The sequence below is a fragment of the Gymnogyps californianus genome, chromosome 3 (genome assembly GCF_018139145.2).
Source record: "Gymnogyps californianus isolate 813 chromosome 3, ASM1813914v2, whole genome shotgun sequence".
Lineage (NCBI taxonomy): Eukaryota > Metazoa > Chordata > Aves > Accipitriformes > Cathartidae > Gymnogyps > Gymnogyps californianus.
Genome location: NC_059473.1, coordinates 112,172,024 through 112,190,697, shown reverse-complemented (window position 1 = coordinate 112,190,697; position 18,674 = coordinate 112,172,024). Strand labels below are relative to the sequence as shown.

Sequence of the window (18,674 nt, the reverse complement as noted above, 5' to 3'; positions counted from 1 at the left end):
AGAAAAATTTATGCAGCAAAAAATATGAACTACAGTACTAAACTTCTGAAATTTTACCCGGCGTATAGAGGATATAGGTTATTTGTGGTGGTAGTTTGCCTTTTTTTGTCTTGAACTGGACGTTGTGTGGCCCATACTAATATCTTCAGGTGCTGTTTTAAAAGGTAAAGGTTGATAGACGTAAGCATTTTAAGTCTTGAAAAAATTACTAAAGGGAATGTGTGTGCTATAACTGCAAGTTTGCTCTTCCCCTTTTTCCTCATGCCTACTACTTTTTTGTGATTGCATTGTTGGTTATTGGCTGTATTCAGGAATACACAATTTAATTTATTCCTGAACATTTACTGTGATAAACTTTGCAAGACCTTGTAGTTTTAAATAGTTCATGTTCTCATGTTTGCTCTGTTGCTTTATTATTGAACTTCGATAACTATTTTAAAATGCAGAGTAGTCTCAAAAATAATGTTTTGTGAATATTTATGTTCTTTAATATATATCTTTTTTTTTCAGAATCAAGATTGGAAGGTTGGCTATCACTGCCTGTTAGAAATAACACTAAAAAATTTGGATGGGTTAAAAAGGTAAGAAAACCAGATTTATGATCTTCTTTCATGTGTAGTCTGGATTTTAAACTTACTGCAGGTTTTCAACACTTTAATTTTTCTTTGATACATGTTCTCTCGTTACTTAAACGTATAAAATATGTTAGCTGGTATAGCTGTGTCTGAGAGGAGCAGGTTAAGACAATTGTAATAGGTTAAGACACTTCTTTGTCCAGCCAGAGGTAAGAACAGCCATTCATGATCTTAAAACGTTTGTACATTCAGCCATAAGCATTCCCAGCAGTATTACGTAGTTGGAATTCAGCAGAGTCTGGGAGCAGATGCCCTTGACAAATTCTATATTTAGGAGATAAAACTAACAACTACTCATCTGCCTTGTGCAGCCTTCACTTGTTTACTGCTTTTCAGTAACCTCTTTGATGGGTCTTTGCCCAAAGAGGAACATACACATTTTCATACCAGTTCACTTACTGCTTAGTCAAACTGTTCATTCTGGACAAAATTCTGGAAATAGGAGGTCTTCTAGGTAACTAGGGTTTTTTATTAAAATTGTTAGCAATGCTGGTAAGTGTAACAGTGATCTTTGTGAGCATGATCCATATTAGTTGTGAACTGCACATGTAAAATAGGCATTATAAGATGATAATTACTCTCGCTACCAGTCCAAGTGAAAATTAAATCAGTAAAATAGAAAGGAAAAGCTTTTATCTTACTTTCTTCCAGACTTTCATTTTTATCTCTTCATAGATACTTAATCTATTTAAATGTCAATTAATCTGATAACATAAATTGATTCATCAGGTAATCAGAATTTTTTTTGTTGTGCAATGAATTTATTGGCAAATCATGGACTTAGCATACGGTACTACTATTGTCCATTTAGCTACCATTTAATAAAATTGTAGAAAAATATTGCTGTGACATCTGTGGTAATTGCTGTGACATCTTTGACATCTGTGATGAGCTGGATTAAAACGTATATTTTATCCGTTTCTGTCTCCTAACAGTATGTAATTGTAAGCAGTAAGAAGATCCTGTTCTATGACAGCGAACAAGATAAAGAACAATCTAATCCCTATATGGTGTTAGATATAGAGTAAGTATTATCACGTGAGATTCCTTCTTCTGATTTGTAGGTGAACTTTGTTGGAAAGACTTTGGCAAAAGGCTTTTTGAGGTCCAGTCTGGGAGCACAACATCAAATGGGGCGTACTTTTGTAATTTGAACTACAGAGCTGGGACCTTAGGTATGCATTGTAATGAAGAATTGCGTTTGCTGTAAGCAGTGGTGCAGCAGTAGTGCGGTGTTCAGTCTCACAGGGAGCTCCATTGAGCTCTGATGTAACTGAACTGTTTCCACTAGCTCAGCTAGACCTACCTCACATGCACATTGTAGCAAAAAACATGAAGAAAACTGTAGCAGAGAGGCTAAAATTTTCAGTGTATGTTTTCACTTACAACGTGTCATTACAGGTGGGTTGTATAGTTAATTTATTTTCTTAATAAATGCAGAATGTGGATATTCAGAGGTTGGAGCGTGGGGAGAGGATTGTGTTAGGCAGCTACCGGCAATCGTTAAAGTCACATGATGTTAGTTTTTCAGTGCTGTCATTTTTTTCAAAAATACAGCTGGATACTTGTGACTTCTTTTTATTTAGGGTTTTTGGAAGTTCATGTGCAGGCTTGAAAGATAGGACTTTAATCAAGTGATGAGAAATTTGTACTGACAAATCTTTAGTGGCTCTAAGTCTTAATTTGGTATGTTGTATCCTAACTTAATCTGTCAATTTAAATTTATCATTTTGGTAACATTAATTTTTGTCCTTATTGAAATAATTTCCTATAGCAAACTCTTTCATGTCCGACCAGTCACTCAGACTGATGTGTACAGAGCAGATTCCAAGGAAATTCCTAGGATATTCCAGGTATTCAGTAATAAATTAATGTTTCTAGCGTAACAAATACGGTATTTCACACGTTGTCAAAAATATTTTCATAACTTTGTCTAATGAAATATTTACTAAAAAATTCTTGAAAAAAATCGATTCCAGTGTAATGCTTCAATCTTTCTACTTAGATAATTACTCTGAATTTACATGTGTCATCTAGGAGTACTGAGATTATTTTGCTTTGATTCTAGATTCTATATGCTAATGAAGGAGAGAGCAAAAAGGAGCAGGAATTTCCTGTGGAGCCCATGGGAGAGAAGTCAAATTACATTTGTCACAAAGGACATGAGTTTATACCTACTCTTTATCACTTTCCAACCAATTGTGAAGCTTGTATGAAGCCACTGTGGCATATGTTTAAACCTCCTCCTGCTCTAGAATGTCGCCGTTGCCATATCAAATGTCACAAAGATCACATGGATAAAAAAGAAGAGATTATAGCACCTTGCAAAGGTAAATAGCAAGTATTTGAGTATGCGTATAGTTGCTAGAGTCACAAGGTGTTCTGATAGATCAGAGGATTTTAGTAATGGTCTGACACCAACTAAACATAAACAGCTAGGTTTTTCTTTTATTAGTATGTAGCTGTCAGAACCTTTCTAAGGGTGTCTACACGAGGATCAGCTCACTCCTGTGAATTAATGGCATGTGGTCAATATAAGTATGTACCTATTGTGTTGTCAGCCTCATGCAGTAAAGCATGGTAGTTGTAAGACTGCTCACACTGTGTGTTGTGCTGCATTGGTATGCGAAGCGATAGTGTTAGGGCGTGTTATGAAATAGAAGACATTCAGTGAAGTTTACGCCTTGTGACTCGCGTTACATAGTTTCTTGGGCTCAGGCACACCTCTTTGTGTTACCCTTCCTTGTTTTTTTCCGTGTGAGTGTGTACCTTCCATAGTACTAAGTTGTTACCTTCTAAATGGAAGGAGGAGGCACTATCAGCAGCCAGGATACTTAAAGTTTGGCAAAATCTGGTTCACTTTGCTTTTGATTTCTCTGCTGATTTCTCTTTGTGTTGACTGTGAGAGTATGGTAATCTGACAACTAATTTTTGATGTGGGGACATGTTTAGAATAATAACAATATTCATTTTTATTTTAAAAATTCTTATTACAGTGTACTACGATATTTCAACGGCAAAGAATCTACTACTGTTAGCTAATTCTACGGAAGAACAGCAAAAATGGGTGAGCCGACTGGTGAAAAAAATACCCAAGAAGCCTCCAGCACCAGACCCCTTTGCTCGGTCTTCTCCCAGAACTTCCATGAAGGTACAGCCAAACCAGTCCATCAGACGACCAAGTCGACAGCTTCCTCCAAACAAACCAAGGTGACACAAGAGCTGCTGTTTAATTTATTGTTTTAAACATTTTACTACAATTAATGTTGTATATGTTGATAAGGATAATTGACCAGAAATGTTGTTGACTACTGAAGTGATCTAGCCTGTCATCTTCTATAAACCTCAGTTAAGTTATAAAAGCCACTATGTGTGTTCCCTTGTTTAAAGGACCTTGCATTACCTGTTAGTTAACCCTACCGTACTGATAATGTATCCTATTGCTCTTACGTGTAATAGGCAGAACTTGTAGTATTGTCTGTAGCCTAATAGTTCCTGTGAACTGGCAGCTGGTAGGGAAAATGGGGTTTAACTAGGCGAAAAGTCAGTGAGAGGGGTGTGAAGATTTAGAAAAAGAAAAGAAAAAAGAAAAAAAGGTTTAACAATTTTCAAGGTGGCCACTACTGTACCTGATTTGAAGTTGAGCAATGAAGTTAGGTGCTTGCAGTTCTAATGAACCTTGGAGAGAATTAGGTGCCTTCAAAAAGCAGTCTAGAAGGCCTTACACATAGCGAAAGACTACATGTCTTTTTGTTTCTTCTTGCTTGGTTTTCAGGCATGTGTTTGAATTCCTGCCCTGCTCTAAGGTTAGACGCCTCATTGCAGATTTGTATGTTAATATGTGTTTCATCTGACCAAATGTATATCTCTCTCTGTCTGACTCCATTTACAGCTGATGTTTAGGAAGAGTTGTTCTCAGGATTCATGTCCTCCTAGTGTAGAGAAGGAGCACACAGCATACTCTTGGACATCTACAGTGAAAAGCTAGTTCAGCTGAATCTCACTTTTGCATGTCTGCCCATGCAGGTTCCACAGCGTGGAGCCCGTTGCTGCAGTGGTGGGCACCTGTCTGAGCATCACTTATGCTTTTTGAAAGACAGCAGGCAGATGGGAGGCGGGGGGTCACCATTTGGTCAAGTAGCTGGAGTACTTACCAAAGGGTGGGAGAATTGGTTTCAATTCCTTATTCAGCCTAGAAGGACTCATGCTCATGTCTCATGATTCCTAAAAGAATAATCTTACCAAGTTCCTCTGATTTGGGAAAAAAAAGTCCATACAAAAACCAGTAATCTATTACTGGATCAGTTTTAAGGAGCAAAATCCTATACTGTATTGTGGAAGTGATAAAATTCTGCAGGTAGTGCTTATGTGATTGCACAGTACAGAATTTCTGGGGTTTTTCAGTTTGCTTTTTTCATCACCTAGAGTACTAGCTAATACTTGGTTATATCAGTTCCCAGTTGTTGACAGCCTGTGAAAAGTTTGGTCTGGCTTGTTTTGTTTGTTGCAGTATTCCAGCAGCAATGGACAGTTCAGCAAAGGCCTAACGTTTTTCCCCAGAGAGGTGATTTGGCAGTGGCCAGACAGCATTGCTGTCCTTGTTTCTGTGACCTGACTGCCATCAATATCTAAGCTGGCTGGTTGCAAAGCGGGTTGGGTGAGTTGCCATAGTCACAGTGGGGAATGCAGTGTAAGCATGCTCTTACTGTGACGCTGTTGTTATCACAAAACAGCCTTATGCTATGAACAGTTACATCTTAAAAAAACACTGGTATTTTAATGTGTGGAAATGCATAGTGAAAGGACTCAAAGTAACTTAATTTCACTTCCCTCCTAACTTCCATACAGTCTAATTTTTAGTGATTTACTTTACAAATTTAAAAGAAAGTCAGACTTTATAATTTGGATTTTAAATGATTAGATTTTTTTTTGTTATAACCATGAAGGTAAAAAGTTTTTTAATCACTACTGTTTAGGGACAGATTATTGAAGAGTTTCTTTGTGCAAAACTAACCAAAATATCAATGATTGGATTGAAGCATGAATCAAGGAAACATTCATGATAGCTTGGGAGACAAGTAGAATGCTTTTCTTCTGCATAGTGTTTATAGTCTCATTCAGTAGTGTTATTCTGTTTCTTACTGTTGACATACAAAGGGTATATTATAAATTCTGATTCTTTTTCCACAGCTATTCTTAGGTGTTCTGAAAATAATTTTTCTCCTTCTAACACCTTTCTTTCAATCTTCATGACCTTTTTTACAAAATGCTTTCATAACACGTATTTACTCTTACCATTCTTTTTAGTTGTGGTCCTCCTGTACTACAAATCAGCCCTGAGTGGTTTTTTTCCCTATCTGTATACTTTTCTATCTGTATATTTTGTAATGGTGGGAAAAGGAGGAGAATGAATATTTTTGTGTGTAAACCATTTTATTTTTGCAGTTAAACTTTCCAAGTTAGCTTTGCAGATGTACCTAACAGATGGAAGAGTGTAGTTCTGTGAGGTCATGTCACCTATCACCTTACTAATGCAGGTCTGTCAAACCAGTGGAAATTTGTACGGACTTAAACACTTGTAATTAGAAACCACATACTTAGAAATTACTGTAACTGCCACAGCCAATTTATATTTGACTGGTGCTTCTATGATGCTTTTGTGCAAGGGCTTCCCATATGGAATAATTAATTTTCTGTTACAAACTTTATCAAGAATGAAGATGTAGTTGCCAGTTAAATCTGGGGACCGAGTGGCTGGGGACAAGCTGGAGATGAGCTGCAGTGGGCCCTGGCAGCAAGGCAGGCTCTGGGGCTGCACCAAGAGGAGCACAGCCAGATGATTGAGGGGAAGAGATTATCCCCCTCTGTTCACTCCTTAGTCTGCAGCGAGATACTGCCTCCGCGTTTCGGCCCCCAAGTTGAAGCCAGACATTGACAAACTGGGGAAAGTCCAGCAGAGGCCACCAGGATGGTCAGAGCAGAGGCTTGAGGGAGCTGGGCTTGTTCAACTCGGATGAAGGACATCTCCAGGGGGGTATCATAGCAGCCTGCCCCTGCCTGTGGGGAGAGTATCAAGGAGACAGAGCCAGGCTCTTCAGTGCTGCGTGGTGGGAGGGTGAGAGACAAGGGGCTCAGTTGAACCAAGAGAGATTCCAAGTGGATAGAAGGAAAAGCCGGGCAGGGAAGCAGGCTGGTGAGGCTGGACAGGCTTCATCACTGGAGGCTTTCAAGACTGGACAGGACAAAGCCCTGAGCAGCCTGGGCTGGCCTTGTAGCTGACCCTGCTTTGAGTGGGAGGTTGGGCTAGAGACCTCCTGAGCTCCCTTCCAACCTGCATGGTCCTAGAAATGCTGTCCCCGCTAGGAATTTCACACAGTGACTGTTTATCCAAGGTTTTCATGGCTGTTGTTCTTCATGATGATTTAAGAAAGGGCAAACCAGTTTTTGATGCAGACCACGCAATTTCTGCTTATCCATTCAGCTGGATTGTGCCAAAAGGATAATTCCAAATGGAAAAAAATCAACTTTAATATATTTTAATGCCTAATAAATTCTTTAAGTGTTTTAGAGATTACAATAGCCATAGTTCATATAATAAATGAATATTGAGCCTTTTCAGGGATATATCGCATTTAAAAGTGTAAAAACTTTAAAACCTGAAAACCCAAAAACCCCCTGAAATCCATTTTGTTTAAAGCATGTGATTAACTATATTAAACACTGTAGCATGTTTTAGTTAAAACACACTGAACACTCTGTTAGGGTAAGGTTTCTATCTCTGCCTCCTATGGTTGGCATATAATCCTGATTTAAAATCCATTGAGCTCACTGGAGAGATGACTAGACTGGGTTTCATTTCTTGTAGCTGTAGCAATTGAGAAGTTAGTACTTAAGATATTTGTCTAAGATCCTTTGATAACAACAGAAAGAGATGAATGCTTCTAGACAATGATTCATCCCATCCCAAAATAAATGCCTAAAATAGGTAAAATGACTCATTTGCTGACAAGGTTTGCCTCGCTTGCTTTCTTTGTTTTATAGTGACCATAGAAGGAGTGCAGGCAGCAACGCCTAGAGAACAAGTTGATATATCTTCTTTTTTGGCATTGCTTAGCTTTAAATAACAAGTTACAGGATAGCTGTATAGTGTAATCCCACTGTATTTGGGATATAGTTATATTTTATATGATGTTCTGTTCAGCAATCAAAATTATTTGATTTTATTGGAAAAATTGTAAGCCTTGCGTTATTGTCTGGAAAGGGATGGCAGGAGAGCATAAAATGCACCTCAGTCAACAAGAACAGCAGCAAAACAACAGCTTATTTTATGACATGTAGATGTTGGTCTTTTCTACTGAAATGTTGGGGGAAAAAACAATATGGTAAGTGTTCTATAGAATTGAATGATGTGTGAGATCAATTTCCAATGAATACAATATTCCTGGCTTACCTGAACACTAACTGAATCTTCGTATTCCATGATAGGCGAAGGAAGGAACCCACCTACCTCAACACAGACTTTTACTTAAAAAGGTTTAGTGATAACTAATGGAATTTTGAAGCCTTTTCTAGAAGTGTCACACACATTAAACATCAAACCCTCCTGTTGCAGATTACTTGATCTGGCATTTAAGGACTGGGATTGGTCATTTGATGATGTTGATGATATTGATGGTGATGATGATGACGATGTTTTTGATTTCTGAAGAAGTATAAGGGGTAAATCTAAACAGAGAGGAATGGATTTGTTTGCCTTTGAATACAGCATGCTATGTTGGATTTTGTTTCTCAAAGCAGAGAAGATATGAGATCTCATTTTAATATTTTAAACAGTAAAAATGAGATTCTGTTCATGATGTTGATGAATTTTTAGAGGAGTCATTTTCATTCAACCGAAGTTGTTGCCTTTGTCAGTGTTATTTTTCTAATTTTAGATCTTTTTTCAAAATTCATGTCTGCCTGCCTGAAAAAAAAAATATCTGCTGTTGGCAGAGTAGTTGCTCATCTATAGTGCTAATTCTGCTAACCTCTGCAGATAATTTTTGAAGGCTAAAAGGGAGATTGTAGCAGTTGGATGTTTAGCTGAAATAGAATTGGTATTTACAAATACTTTTCATTTTTAAGCTTTTAACATAAACTGACTGGTCTCTGGCTAGCAGACATGAAATCACTGGAGTTCTGCATTTTGCTTTTCTACCTGTGTTATGAAGTGAATTTGACTTGGCTTTCCTTTGCAGTGCTGTGCTTTTTGGGTACCTAACCATGCATTTGAAAACTACGTAAGCAAATGGGCTTTGCAGCTTCTGTGATACGGTTTCCATGACTGCTTTAGAAAAGATATGACAGTTTTATTGATCTAATTTGTCCCATGGCTTACTTAAATATGCAATGTGAATGTACTGGAAATAGTGATACCTATTTTATAGTTTTCAATGTTTAATGATTTTACGTGTTGATGCAATGTTATGTTTACACAGAAAAAAACCCTAAATGTTAAATTCCTAAGAATTCTTTTAAATAGTACGTAAGGTGTGTCTCTGCCTTATAAAAGAATGGGCGATGACAGCAGCATTAGGGCTGTACCTCAGCTGTGTACTCAGTTAACTGAGATACCAGCTCTTGTAGAATTTAACTGGCTTAGTGTTTACAGTAACAAGCATTACGTTAATTAAATATACTGCATCTTTATGTATTAAAAGCTTACAAATTACTAATCTTTTAGAAGTGACTATTACATTGTGCATATTGTACTTTACCCTCATATATTACAAGGGGGTTTAATTGATTTGGGATCATAATGCGTAAGGATGTACTATACTTAAGTAACGATGCTGTTGAATGCAGAGGAATGACGTTTCTCCCAAGTATGCTGATGAGCCCATCTTAAATGAAGACTTTGAGGAAGTATTTTTTTGTCAGATTTACATTCGTTGCATTTACTGACCAAACTTCCTGCTTCTTTTTCAGCTAACTGCTTTCCGTGAATGCAGACACAATTCAAGGTGATAATTTTCTTCCCGTTACAGCAAGACTGAAACATATCCCAAAATATATTAAAAAAAATATATTTTCCTGAGAGATTGTGCTATATATATCAGAGGTTTACATTTTTGCTGCAATATAAATTACTAATCTCTGAGGGTTTTCCTGTATTCTCCTGAGTGACTGATCAAATGAGGAATGGTTGGTAAATAGTAAAAGGATATGTTAGGTAACCTTTTAAACTCTGTTCCACAAAAGCTTTCTTGGCAAGACACATACACTACATTTCATAAAAGGATCAAGACGAATGAATATTAAAATGGAAGAAACTGACTTTTCAGCTTTCGTAAAGATGCCACCAGCATGTCTGCAAGAAGAACAGGAGGAAGATCCACCATAGTGATATAGACTGCATCTGTAAGAAGTGACCATTATACTGTGTATATATATTGTACTGTAATACTGCAAGAGGGTTTTAAAAATCTTTCCACTTTATTTTTTTATGCTTATTAATCAGATACCGTTACTTATTGCAGTTGCAACTATGCACTTGTATAAAGCCATAACGTTGAAGTTTGTATCATTCATACACGTCTATCAAAAGCTGCATGTCAGTGTTCAGCAGCTAGTATAAGTTTGAAGTATATACTAGTTTCAGCTACATCATCATGGGCGGTCCTGTTTTACCTGTCTAATTGCCTTAATTTAATTTTTTTCCAAGTTTTTTGCCCATTCTCTCTATTTAAGGAAAAAAGAAGGTTTACTAGCTCTTAGGATGCAGTTTTGCTTTGTGGCAGAAAAAATAGTGCACTATTTTTACACCTAGTAAGTATATCAATGTCAGCCTATTTTGAATGTATATCGACTGGTTTTAAGGGTGGAGAAGTGTTGGTTACAGAAACAATGTCTGATACCATTGGAATTACTAGACCTTTTGCTTGTACATGTAACTGCTCATCCAGCCCTTTTTACAAACCTCAATATTAGTTATTGACTTATATTAACCCTCATTAAGTGCTATGAAACTTCATTTTGCCTTGTTTTTGCATATTCTCCTAGATGTGTTTTTTATTTCTGGGAAGAAAAAAAGAATCTGTGACTATTTTTACATTTCACAACACAGTATCCGAGGACTGTCACAAACTTTAAGAAAAGTAAAACATACTGTAGATGTATTTTAAAATTTTAAATCTGGTTCTCTAGCACATAGCTGTAGGCATAGATAAATATTTCAGTAGTGTGTTTTGAGAACTGATAGCTGGGAAGAAAGGGCCTCAGAGGCACTTAATCTGACGTTTGTTTTTTTTTTTTTAACTTGGAGTTGTACAAAAAAATATAATTTATGTGGGCTCATTCATGATGTGTTCATAATTATCCCAGAAAATGCATGTTTTATACAACTACAGTATGCGATGTTAAACATATTGACAGTAAAAAATGTAGTCTCCTATTTGGTCTCTTTATATATATAAATATATATATATTTAAAATATATATATATATAAAAATATTGTGTGGGAGTGCAGTAATTTAAAATATGATCTAACACTTCAATGAAGGAGGACATTTCACTTTAAAATTTTGTTTGTTTGTTTTTGTTTTTTAAAGAGTGTTGAAATGTTTGGAAGGATAGGACCATGATTTATTTAACACTATCATGAAAGGTGGACTTGGAAACACTGAAATACTGAAAATTAATAAATATATTTACATTTTGTAACCTCTACTACAGTTCAGCTTAACAGAGCCAGAATGTATTCAGTCTTCTATTTATGCACTCGCAAAGTAAAATGTTGTTTGTGAGTTCTTAAATTCAAAACTAAAACTTTCGTATCATTTCTGTTAGGTATTATAACCCAGCACACAGCTACAGTGTTTTTTCCCTGCTTGTTTTGATTTACAGAAGTACGGTATATTTTTAGGTAATGCAGATTTGCATAGAGTACAACATTAAAAATGTATACAGTAAAACTGTTTCCATTCACTGAATGCATAAATATTTTATATATATATATAAAAAAATGTTACATTGTGGGAAGTTCTATCCTTTTCTGAATTGGAGAATATTATATATATATTTTTAAATAAACTATTTGAGTAAGGTAAAATAGTTTCTGAACTTGAGAAGCTGGTAATTAATTGAAATATTTAAATATATAGGCAACTACTGTGGCAGATATGGGAAAGGCAAGGGTTGCTCAAAAGGAAGCCAAGCAAAGACTGTGTGTGGAGGAAGCTCCAAGGGAGCTGTTTTGGCAGGCCATCAGGTGCTGGGGCTGGATCTGTTGCACCTTTCTCTCCTTGGCTTGCCCTCATTTACTGTGAATCCTCGGGGCCCTGTTAAGCCTGACATTTTAGGAAATGTACTGTATTATAGTATTTACTAGCCACAGTTTATACATTCTACGCTTGTACAAATAGTTATTAGCTATACATACAGCAGGCTGTATTGAGATGGTATCGTAGAACGATATGGGCTGATAGGGAGCAGTGGAGGTCCTCTGGTCTGGCCTCTACCTCAAAGCAGGGCTAACTTAGCATAGGTGCCTCAAGGCTTTTGAGTTTTCAGTGCCTCTAGGGATGGAAGTGTCATAGCACTCCTCAGTTCTCCTTCATGCAGTTTGTCCCAAAACAAAGGAACAGCATGGGCTGTGTTGAGCTGTAATGTGGAGATCATTTGGCCAATGGTACGATGTGCACGAACCTTGTTTTGTGCCCAGGGCACAAAAGGCAAAGCTGCTGCTCTTTTCTTCTCACTTGTCCTTCTGCTCGAGACAGAACTTCCATCTACTGATCTGTGGAATGCAAAGAACTCTTAAACGTTAGTTCCTGGAGATTGTGTTGTTTCCTTATTGTCCAGTGGCAACCTTTTAAAATTTTTGAGAAGAGCATATTCCTGAACTAAGGAATATTTGTCTTAAAGTCACTGATGTTTAAACGCTTCCTTTTTGTAACAGGACTGTCCCAGCAAACAGGACATTTTTATGGCCTGGATGACTTTATCTATAGAAATTCTCTCATTGCAAGTCCTTTTGTTTCACAAGAGTAAACAAATAGCATAGCCAAGCTGCAAATTAACCTTCTGGAAAAATCAGGGGTCAAACTTGGAGCCAGAAGCTCAAGATACTTGTAGGGAAGTTGCTCTTTGGTTCCCATCGAAGAGCTCACCAGCATGGAAGCTGGACAGGAAGACCCCATCGGAGTTAACATGTCAGTTGTCACAAAGACCTTTCTGCAAGGAGATTTCCGCTTCTGTCCTAGTTGTATACTGCAATTTCCTACTTCTAGTGGTTCCTGCCAAAGCTCATCCCCTCACAGTGCTGCCAGCAATCCAGCACCAAGTCTGCGTACTGAAGGAAACATTGTGGTTCTTGTGCTTCTTAGCATGGTTGATGCTGTAACCAAAACGTGACATGGACCTTGGCAGTCAGTGTCGGTATCGTGGCAGTCAGTGACAGTGGCCAAATTTAAAACATCACTGAAGTTTCACTGCAAGTGTCTAAATCTCTTACTACCTCTGTTGAAGACACTGAACCTCCTACATTTTTGACAGGCATTCGCTGGCTCTCTGAAGTCACCAAGGCCAGGAAAGCTGCTGCTAGAAATTATATGTTTTCTCTCTTTAGTTTCTCAGCCAGTGTCACATGATCATTAGAAATTTGAGCATTTGTGTTTATAATCTTACAATGTACTAGTTTCCCATCTAGCTTTCAGAGAATCATCCTTGGAAGAGGATCTATATATCTTGGTCTCAAGTGCCTTCACCCATCCTGTGCTTGTGAGGTCATATTTGGGATGCTGCTGTGAAAAGGGGCAACTTGTATGAAAACAAACTTCTTACCTGCGTTGCCAGGTAAGAACCTTACCACCTCCTTATTCTGTTTCTAAGGCAGGAGAACATAACAGTCCATGGTCCGGTTCAGGGAACTGGGAGTATTTCAGTATTCTCCGCATTCCTGGATAGTTTGCCTCGGCATTCCATGTTAAAATAGTGATTCATTTATTTTTTCATAGCATCATAGAATATCTTGAGTTGGAAGGGACCCATAAGGGTCATTGAGTCCAACTCCCTCCTCATACGGCTAAGAGCATCATCCAGACGCTCCTTGAATTCTGACAGGCTTGGCGCCTTTTCAGTGCATTACAGTTGTTCTTCAGAATATTTTATGGACTATTATCTCGCACATACCACACTTTAAATTGAAAACATTATTTGTTATTTTTTAAGACGATCCTATAAACCACTTAGGGGATTATCAGCATCCCATGGATCGTGGGTTTTTGCCTACTGCTTTGAAGTATCCCTCGTGAGAGTGGGAAGGAGTTTTCTTTTGGATCTCTGTAAAAGATGTTGATGGAGTGGTTCTGAAACAAATTCATGTTCTTTGTTGAAGTTGCCTATAAAGCGGACAATGATGTACTCAGACATGCTCATCTGAGAAATGAGACAGGTCGACTGAGATGTATGTGGCAAAAAAGAACACTGCGTCTAAACACATTGAATCTAGTTCTCCCCAGAAACTGCTACAACAAATGGAAAAGCTCACCGTAAAACCATAGCTCCAAGAAGTGGGGACTCAGAGGAACTGTAATTTATTAGCACAGGGATGCTAATTACCAGGCCTTGTTATGAAGATTGGGGTTTTGAATCTTTGCCCCTTTGTAGGCAGGAAGCATTGTTTTATGTGGGTAAGAAAGTCAAGTTACTACCTGATACTTGCTATTGCAAGTGTGAAGCTAGATTTGACCACTGCTGCTTTTGCTCCAGGAATCTTACAGAAGCTCCAGGATTAAAGTGGTCTTTCAAAATGAAAGTCACAGTGAAAGGTAGCAAAATTACAAAGTTGTAAGTGTATGTAGTCCTGCATACCTCAAAGAAATCTGGAAAGACACATCTTACCCTGAAAAGAAAGGGCAGAGAGCGCAGCAATTGCACGTCCCTGCAGCCCTTTTTAGCTTGCTTGAAGGAGCTACATGGAAATGCTTTCACAGCCAAGGCAACTGCATGTGATGCTTCAGTTGTATCACCCCATTTTGAGGTCTAGGCCTTCAATATTTGTTCAGAGATGTGAGCCTACTTGTATGTATAGTCTTACATTGTCGTGTCCCAGTGTGCCTCTTGGGTCATCCAGTTCTTCTTGTCATTTGTCACCACCCTTGCTAGCTCTTCGGGATTTTTTTTGCCCAGGATGCTGTTGCACCACTTGGTAAGCAGGGCCACCCAACAAGAAGTACATCAGGCTTGTGGGATCACTGCCAATCCTCTTTTCCTTTGGCTTGCCAACTGCTTAGACTTGAAGCGCTGAATTGCCATGCTAGCAATGTATCTCGGATATGTGCTACTTTTTATTAACGAGTGAATTGGTGGAAACTTTTTTTGGAGGTATCTGAGATATTTAATACCTTAACTGTTTTAAAACAGTTTTAAAACAGTTAAGGCTGAAGGAGCCAGGAACCCCACCGTCTGAACCCTTTTTCACATTCGCTGGCCCTAGTGTTGTCTCTTACGTCAGCTGTGTTCCATTTTTCAAACAGGCTCTCTCAGCTGATCTCGTAGCTAGGTGCAGGTCTGGCTGCACCTTCAGGACTTGCATCTGCTTGCTGGATCCCATGGCCTCACGCGTCCGCATGATGTTGTCCAGCATATTACAACCCCTATGTGCTGGGGGCCAACTGAGATTCAGTGGGATCTGTGTAGCCACTTGTCCACTCTGGAGTGATGGCAGGGCTTGATAAATACAGTAAGGAAGCTCCCCTACGTGCTTCGTATGCCGTTCAGAGCTACAGCAATGGGAGTTTTATTACTGGGAAGGTGGGCATACGTGCAAGCTTAAAACAAACATCAGCACTCAGAGAGGGAAATATCCTCAAGCTCAGAGAGACCATGAGGACTGTAAGTCATGCTGACGATGCATTTCAGGGAAAACAATTTAAAATCTCTCCAGATCAGTGACTGTCTTGGAAGTCAGCTCAGTGGAGTCTGTATGTAGTCAATTGCTCAAAGGTGAAAGAATTTCTTTACAGTAATTGGGTAATTTAAAATATGCTTTACACAAGCTCAGTTTGTGCTTCATTAGAGTCCTGATGACATGACAGAGGGGACACTGAGGCATAGGAAGCGTGTTCTTCCATTTACACTTTTCGTATAGTATGAGAGAGGTCAGCATCTTGGTACCGCTGGCCAAAGCCTCCAAATTCAAAAGCAGAAATCTTGCATGTCCGGGAGTAGGCATATACACAGATGCCTTGCGATTACAATAAGGTGGTAAGTAGAATTTATTTTCAGCATGGAGCCATGTTACTATTCAATTTGAATCGTAATCATTGTTAGCTAACTTTTCTTGTCGCATTTCAGGCTGGTGCAGGTTCTGTCCTTTAAATTAGTTTCCACAATACTTGACAGATAAAATAAGATGTCTGCCCTCTTAAAGCTCCCTTCCTGTGAGTCAATAATACCGTATAATATACAGAAGTACTTGTTTAGGCTACTGACAATTTAAGGTAGTTATGAGCTGAAATAATGAAACAAAACAGGGCATGAACAAAATGATGACAATTATTTAAATTGTCCTTTAGGTATCCCCAATGAAATTTCATCAAGAGTATCGTGTAGTGTAAAAAACCTCTTATTTTACCCCTGGCCCAAAAACTGGATTTTTTTCCAAGACAGAGAAGCTGCTCGCCCCAAACCACTTCCAAGGTAGAACGGAATAGCTGACATCTCTAACTTGAAGATGTCTGTATGTCTGTCTTGCCGTCAGGCAGGAAACACCTGGGGTCCATCAGGACTCAGGTCTGTGAGACTGCCAAGGTCTTGCAGTCGGATCCAGCACAAGTGATGAGCTGGCAGGTTCTTGAGGTGATGTTTCTTGTGGCTCCCAGACATCTATTTGACATCAACAGCCATCATCTCCAAGAACTCTCAAGTATCTTGGAGAACTCTAGCTCAAAATCAAGCAAATTAAATTCAGTACAAACCAGGAATTTAATAACATCCTATTTTAAGGTTTTTTTCCAGCTTCCTCACATTCCAAATTGGGACATCCTTAGACCACTATTAGTGATGAAGGCAACATTTCATGTTCTGCTTCATACATAAATACGAATCTCAAGTATTGAAGAATCTGGAAGGGAATGGAACAAACCAGCCTGAAAAGAATTAGCAGAGAAGTAATTATTATTTAACATCATAGAAAATACATGACTGGGAAATGACCTCATTTGAGTTGATCTCCACATCTGTGTAGCTTTTCATTTATAATAGTTCTTCCTGTGGGCTCTGAGGTGTTATTTCCTTTCCCCCCGCCCCCCATTATATATGTCCTTAAATGGATAATGATTGTTTGGTGGAGGAAGAGTAATTTTACCTCATTTAAAGGAGTGAATGAAGGCTTTCTACAAGTTGTAAGCTGTTTGGGACCTTTTAGCTAATTGTGAATGACTTTGTCCAAAGAGTGAAACTGCTCTAAAATCCAGCTTCTGCGCTCCAGCGGCTGAGGTGTGTGTCCGCCTCCCCACCCCACCCCTTTCTCTCCTGTTTTAATAGATCAGATTAGCAGAACCAGGTGAGGGAGCAGCTACGAGCGCAACGTAAGCCAGCGGAAGAGGCTCATGGGTCAGACAGGGACAGGGACTTCTGAGCAGTCCGAGCAATAACATCTTTTGCTGGATTAGAGTAATGCAAAGAAACACATCTATGTCTGCGTAGTTTTACTCTGCGCAAAATGCGAAGCGTTACGGAGGCCCGTAGGGTGGGGGAGATGATGGGTTTGCATTTGTGTAGGACAGTTCAGAAATAGGCTTTTGGGAAAAGTAAACTATACACATCTTCCACTGTCTACATCCTCACCTTCCGGCCCGCAACCTGCTGTCTCTGGAATCGTGTCCTCATTCTCTTTTTTTGGATAGTAAATCCCACGATAAATGTTTTCTCTTTCATACTGTTAAACTGAGCTTTGTGGCTAAGTGCAGCTTGTAGCTTATCTGTTACCAAACGCACAGTCATAGTTCATCATATCCACAGCTGGAGATATTTGGGGTTATCCAGTGGACTGTACTGGAATTCAGATCTTGCCTTTTCACAGGCAAGACAACTCATACTCCCTGAAAGCCCCGACAGCACCCGCACTTTATCAGCCAGGAGCGGAAAGGCTGTGTTACCTTGTGAGCATGTTGTGAACGGGTGCAGTGAGACACCGAGCGTGTAATTCAGCACTTGTACAGATCTGTGAACGGAGACGTATAACTTCCAGCCCTGTGGACAGAAGTTGCTTGCTGGCTTACACACGCTGCAGTAAATCCAGGATGCTCTCCCTGCCTGTCTTTGGTCCGCTGCTGCACTGCGCAGCAAACAACTTGCTTGTGCCCGCCCCGATGCTGTTGAACGACAAGTTTAACAAGATTTATCCTCCCCCTGTATCGTGTCGAAAGCTGTTGCCTTTAATCCAGCTACTGAGAGGATTATGGTTTACGTACTGGAAAACCACAGGGGGGCTTGCCCAGGACTTGAGCGTACGCTTACCTTACGAAAGTGAAAGAAATTATTCTCTGGGGAAAGAAAGTGTGTAAAACTATTTACTGCTCCCTTCTGATTTGTTCCATATCTCTTGCAGCTTGAATGAGAACTCATGGTCCAGCTTTCCAAGTCCACAAAATTACTTTACCTTAAGCTTGTGAATTACCCAGCTTTGTTTCTTTTCCTTAGTCGCTTTTTTCCCACAGGTTTCTAAGATGACTTATTCGAAATATGTTAAGTAACCTGTAAAGAACTTTTCTTAAATGCATTTTCAGCGTTTTATGATGAAAGAAACCAACTTGAAGTGCTGATCCTCAAACTGAAAATGGAGTGTCTTATTTTGCTACAGCATTGTACTCAGGAGTATGAAAGACGTCAATAACAGAGAGGGTTCAGACTCTACACAAATCTTTCTCTATCAAGAAGAGGCTTTAATTTAAAAAATGAAATGAGAAATGTGTTTTTTCCTTTTAAGATGCTGGAACTCTTTAGCATTTTACAGGTTAATATACAGCCTGATGCTTCAAATATTAAGGTGAAAG

At 38.8% G+C, this 18,674-nt stretch overlaps 1 protein-coding gene across 2 annotated transcripts in view; it reads left to right on the top strand.

Annotated features, from left to right (window-relative positions):
• ROCK2 (Rho associated coiled-coil containing protein kinase 2) overlaps positions 1-11,725 on the top strand; it is a 103,550-nt gene extending 91,825 nt beyond the window's left edge. For both annotated transcript variants that reach the window (XM_050892995.1, XM_050892996.1), the window contains 6 exons: positions 511-581; positions 1,571-1,659; positions 2,410-2,488; positions 2,704-2,965; positions 3,632-3,845; positions 9,603-11,725. In XM_050892995.1, coding sequence (XP_050748952.1) covers positions 511-581; positions 1,571-1,659; positions 2,410-2,488; positions 2,704-2,965; positions 3,632-3,845; positions 9,603-9,606 — 719 coding nt within the window. In that variant the 3' untranslated portion in view covers positions 9,607-11,725. The remainder of the gene's footprint in view (positions 1-510; positions 582-1,570; positions 1,660-2,409; positions 2,489-2,703; positions 2,966-3,631; positions 3,846-9,602) is intronic.
• Positions 11,726-18,674: the final 6,949 nt, after the last annotated feature.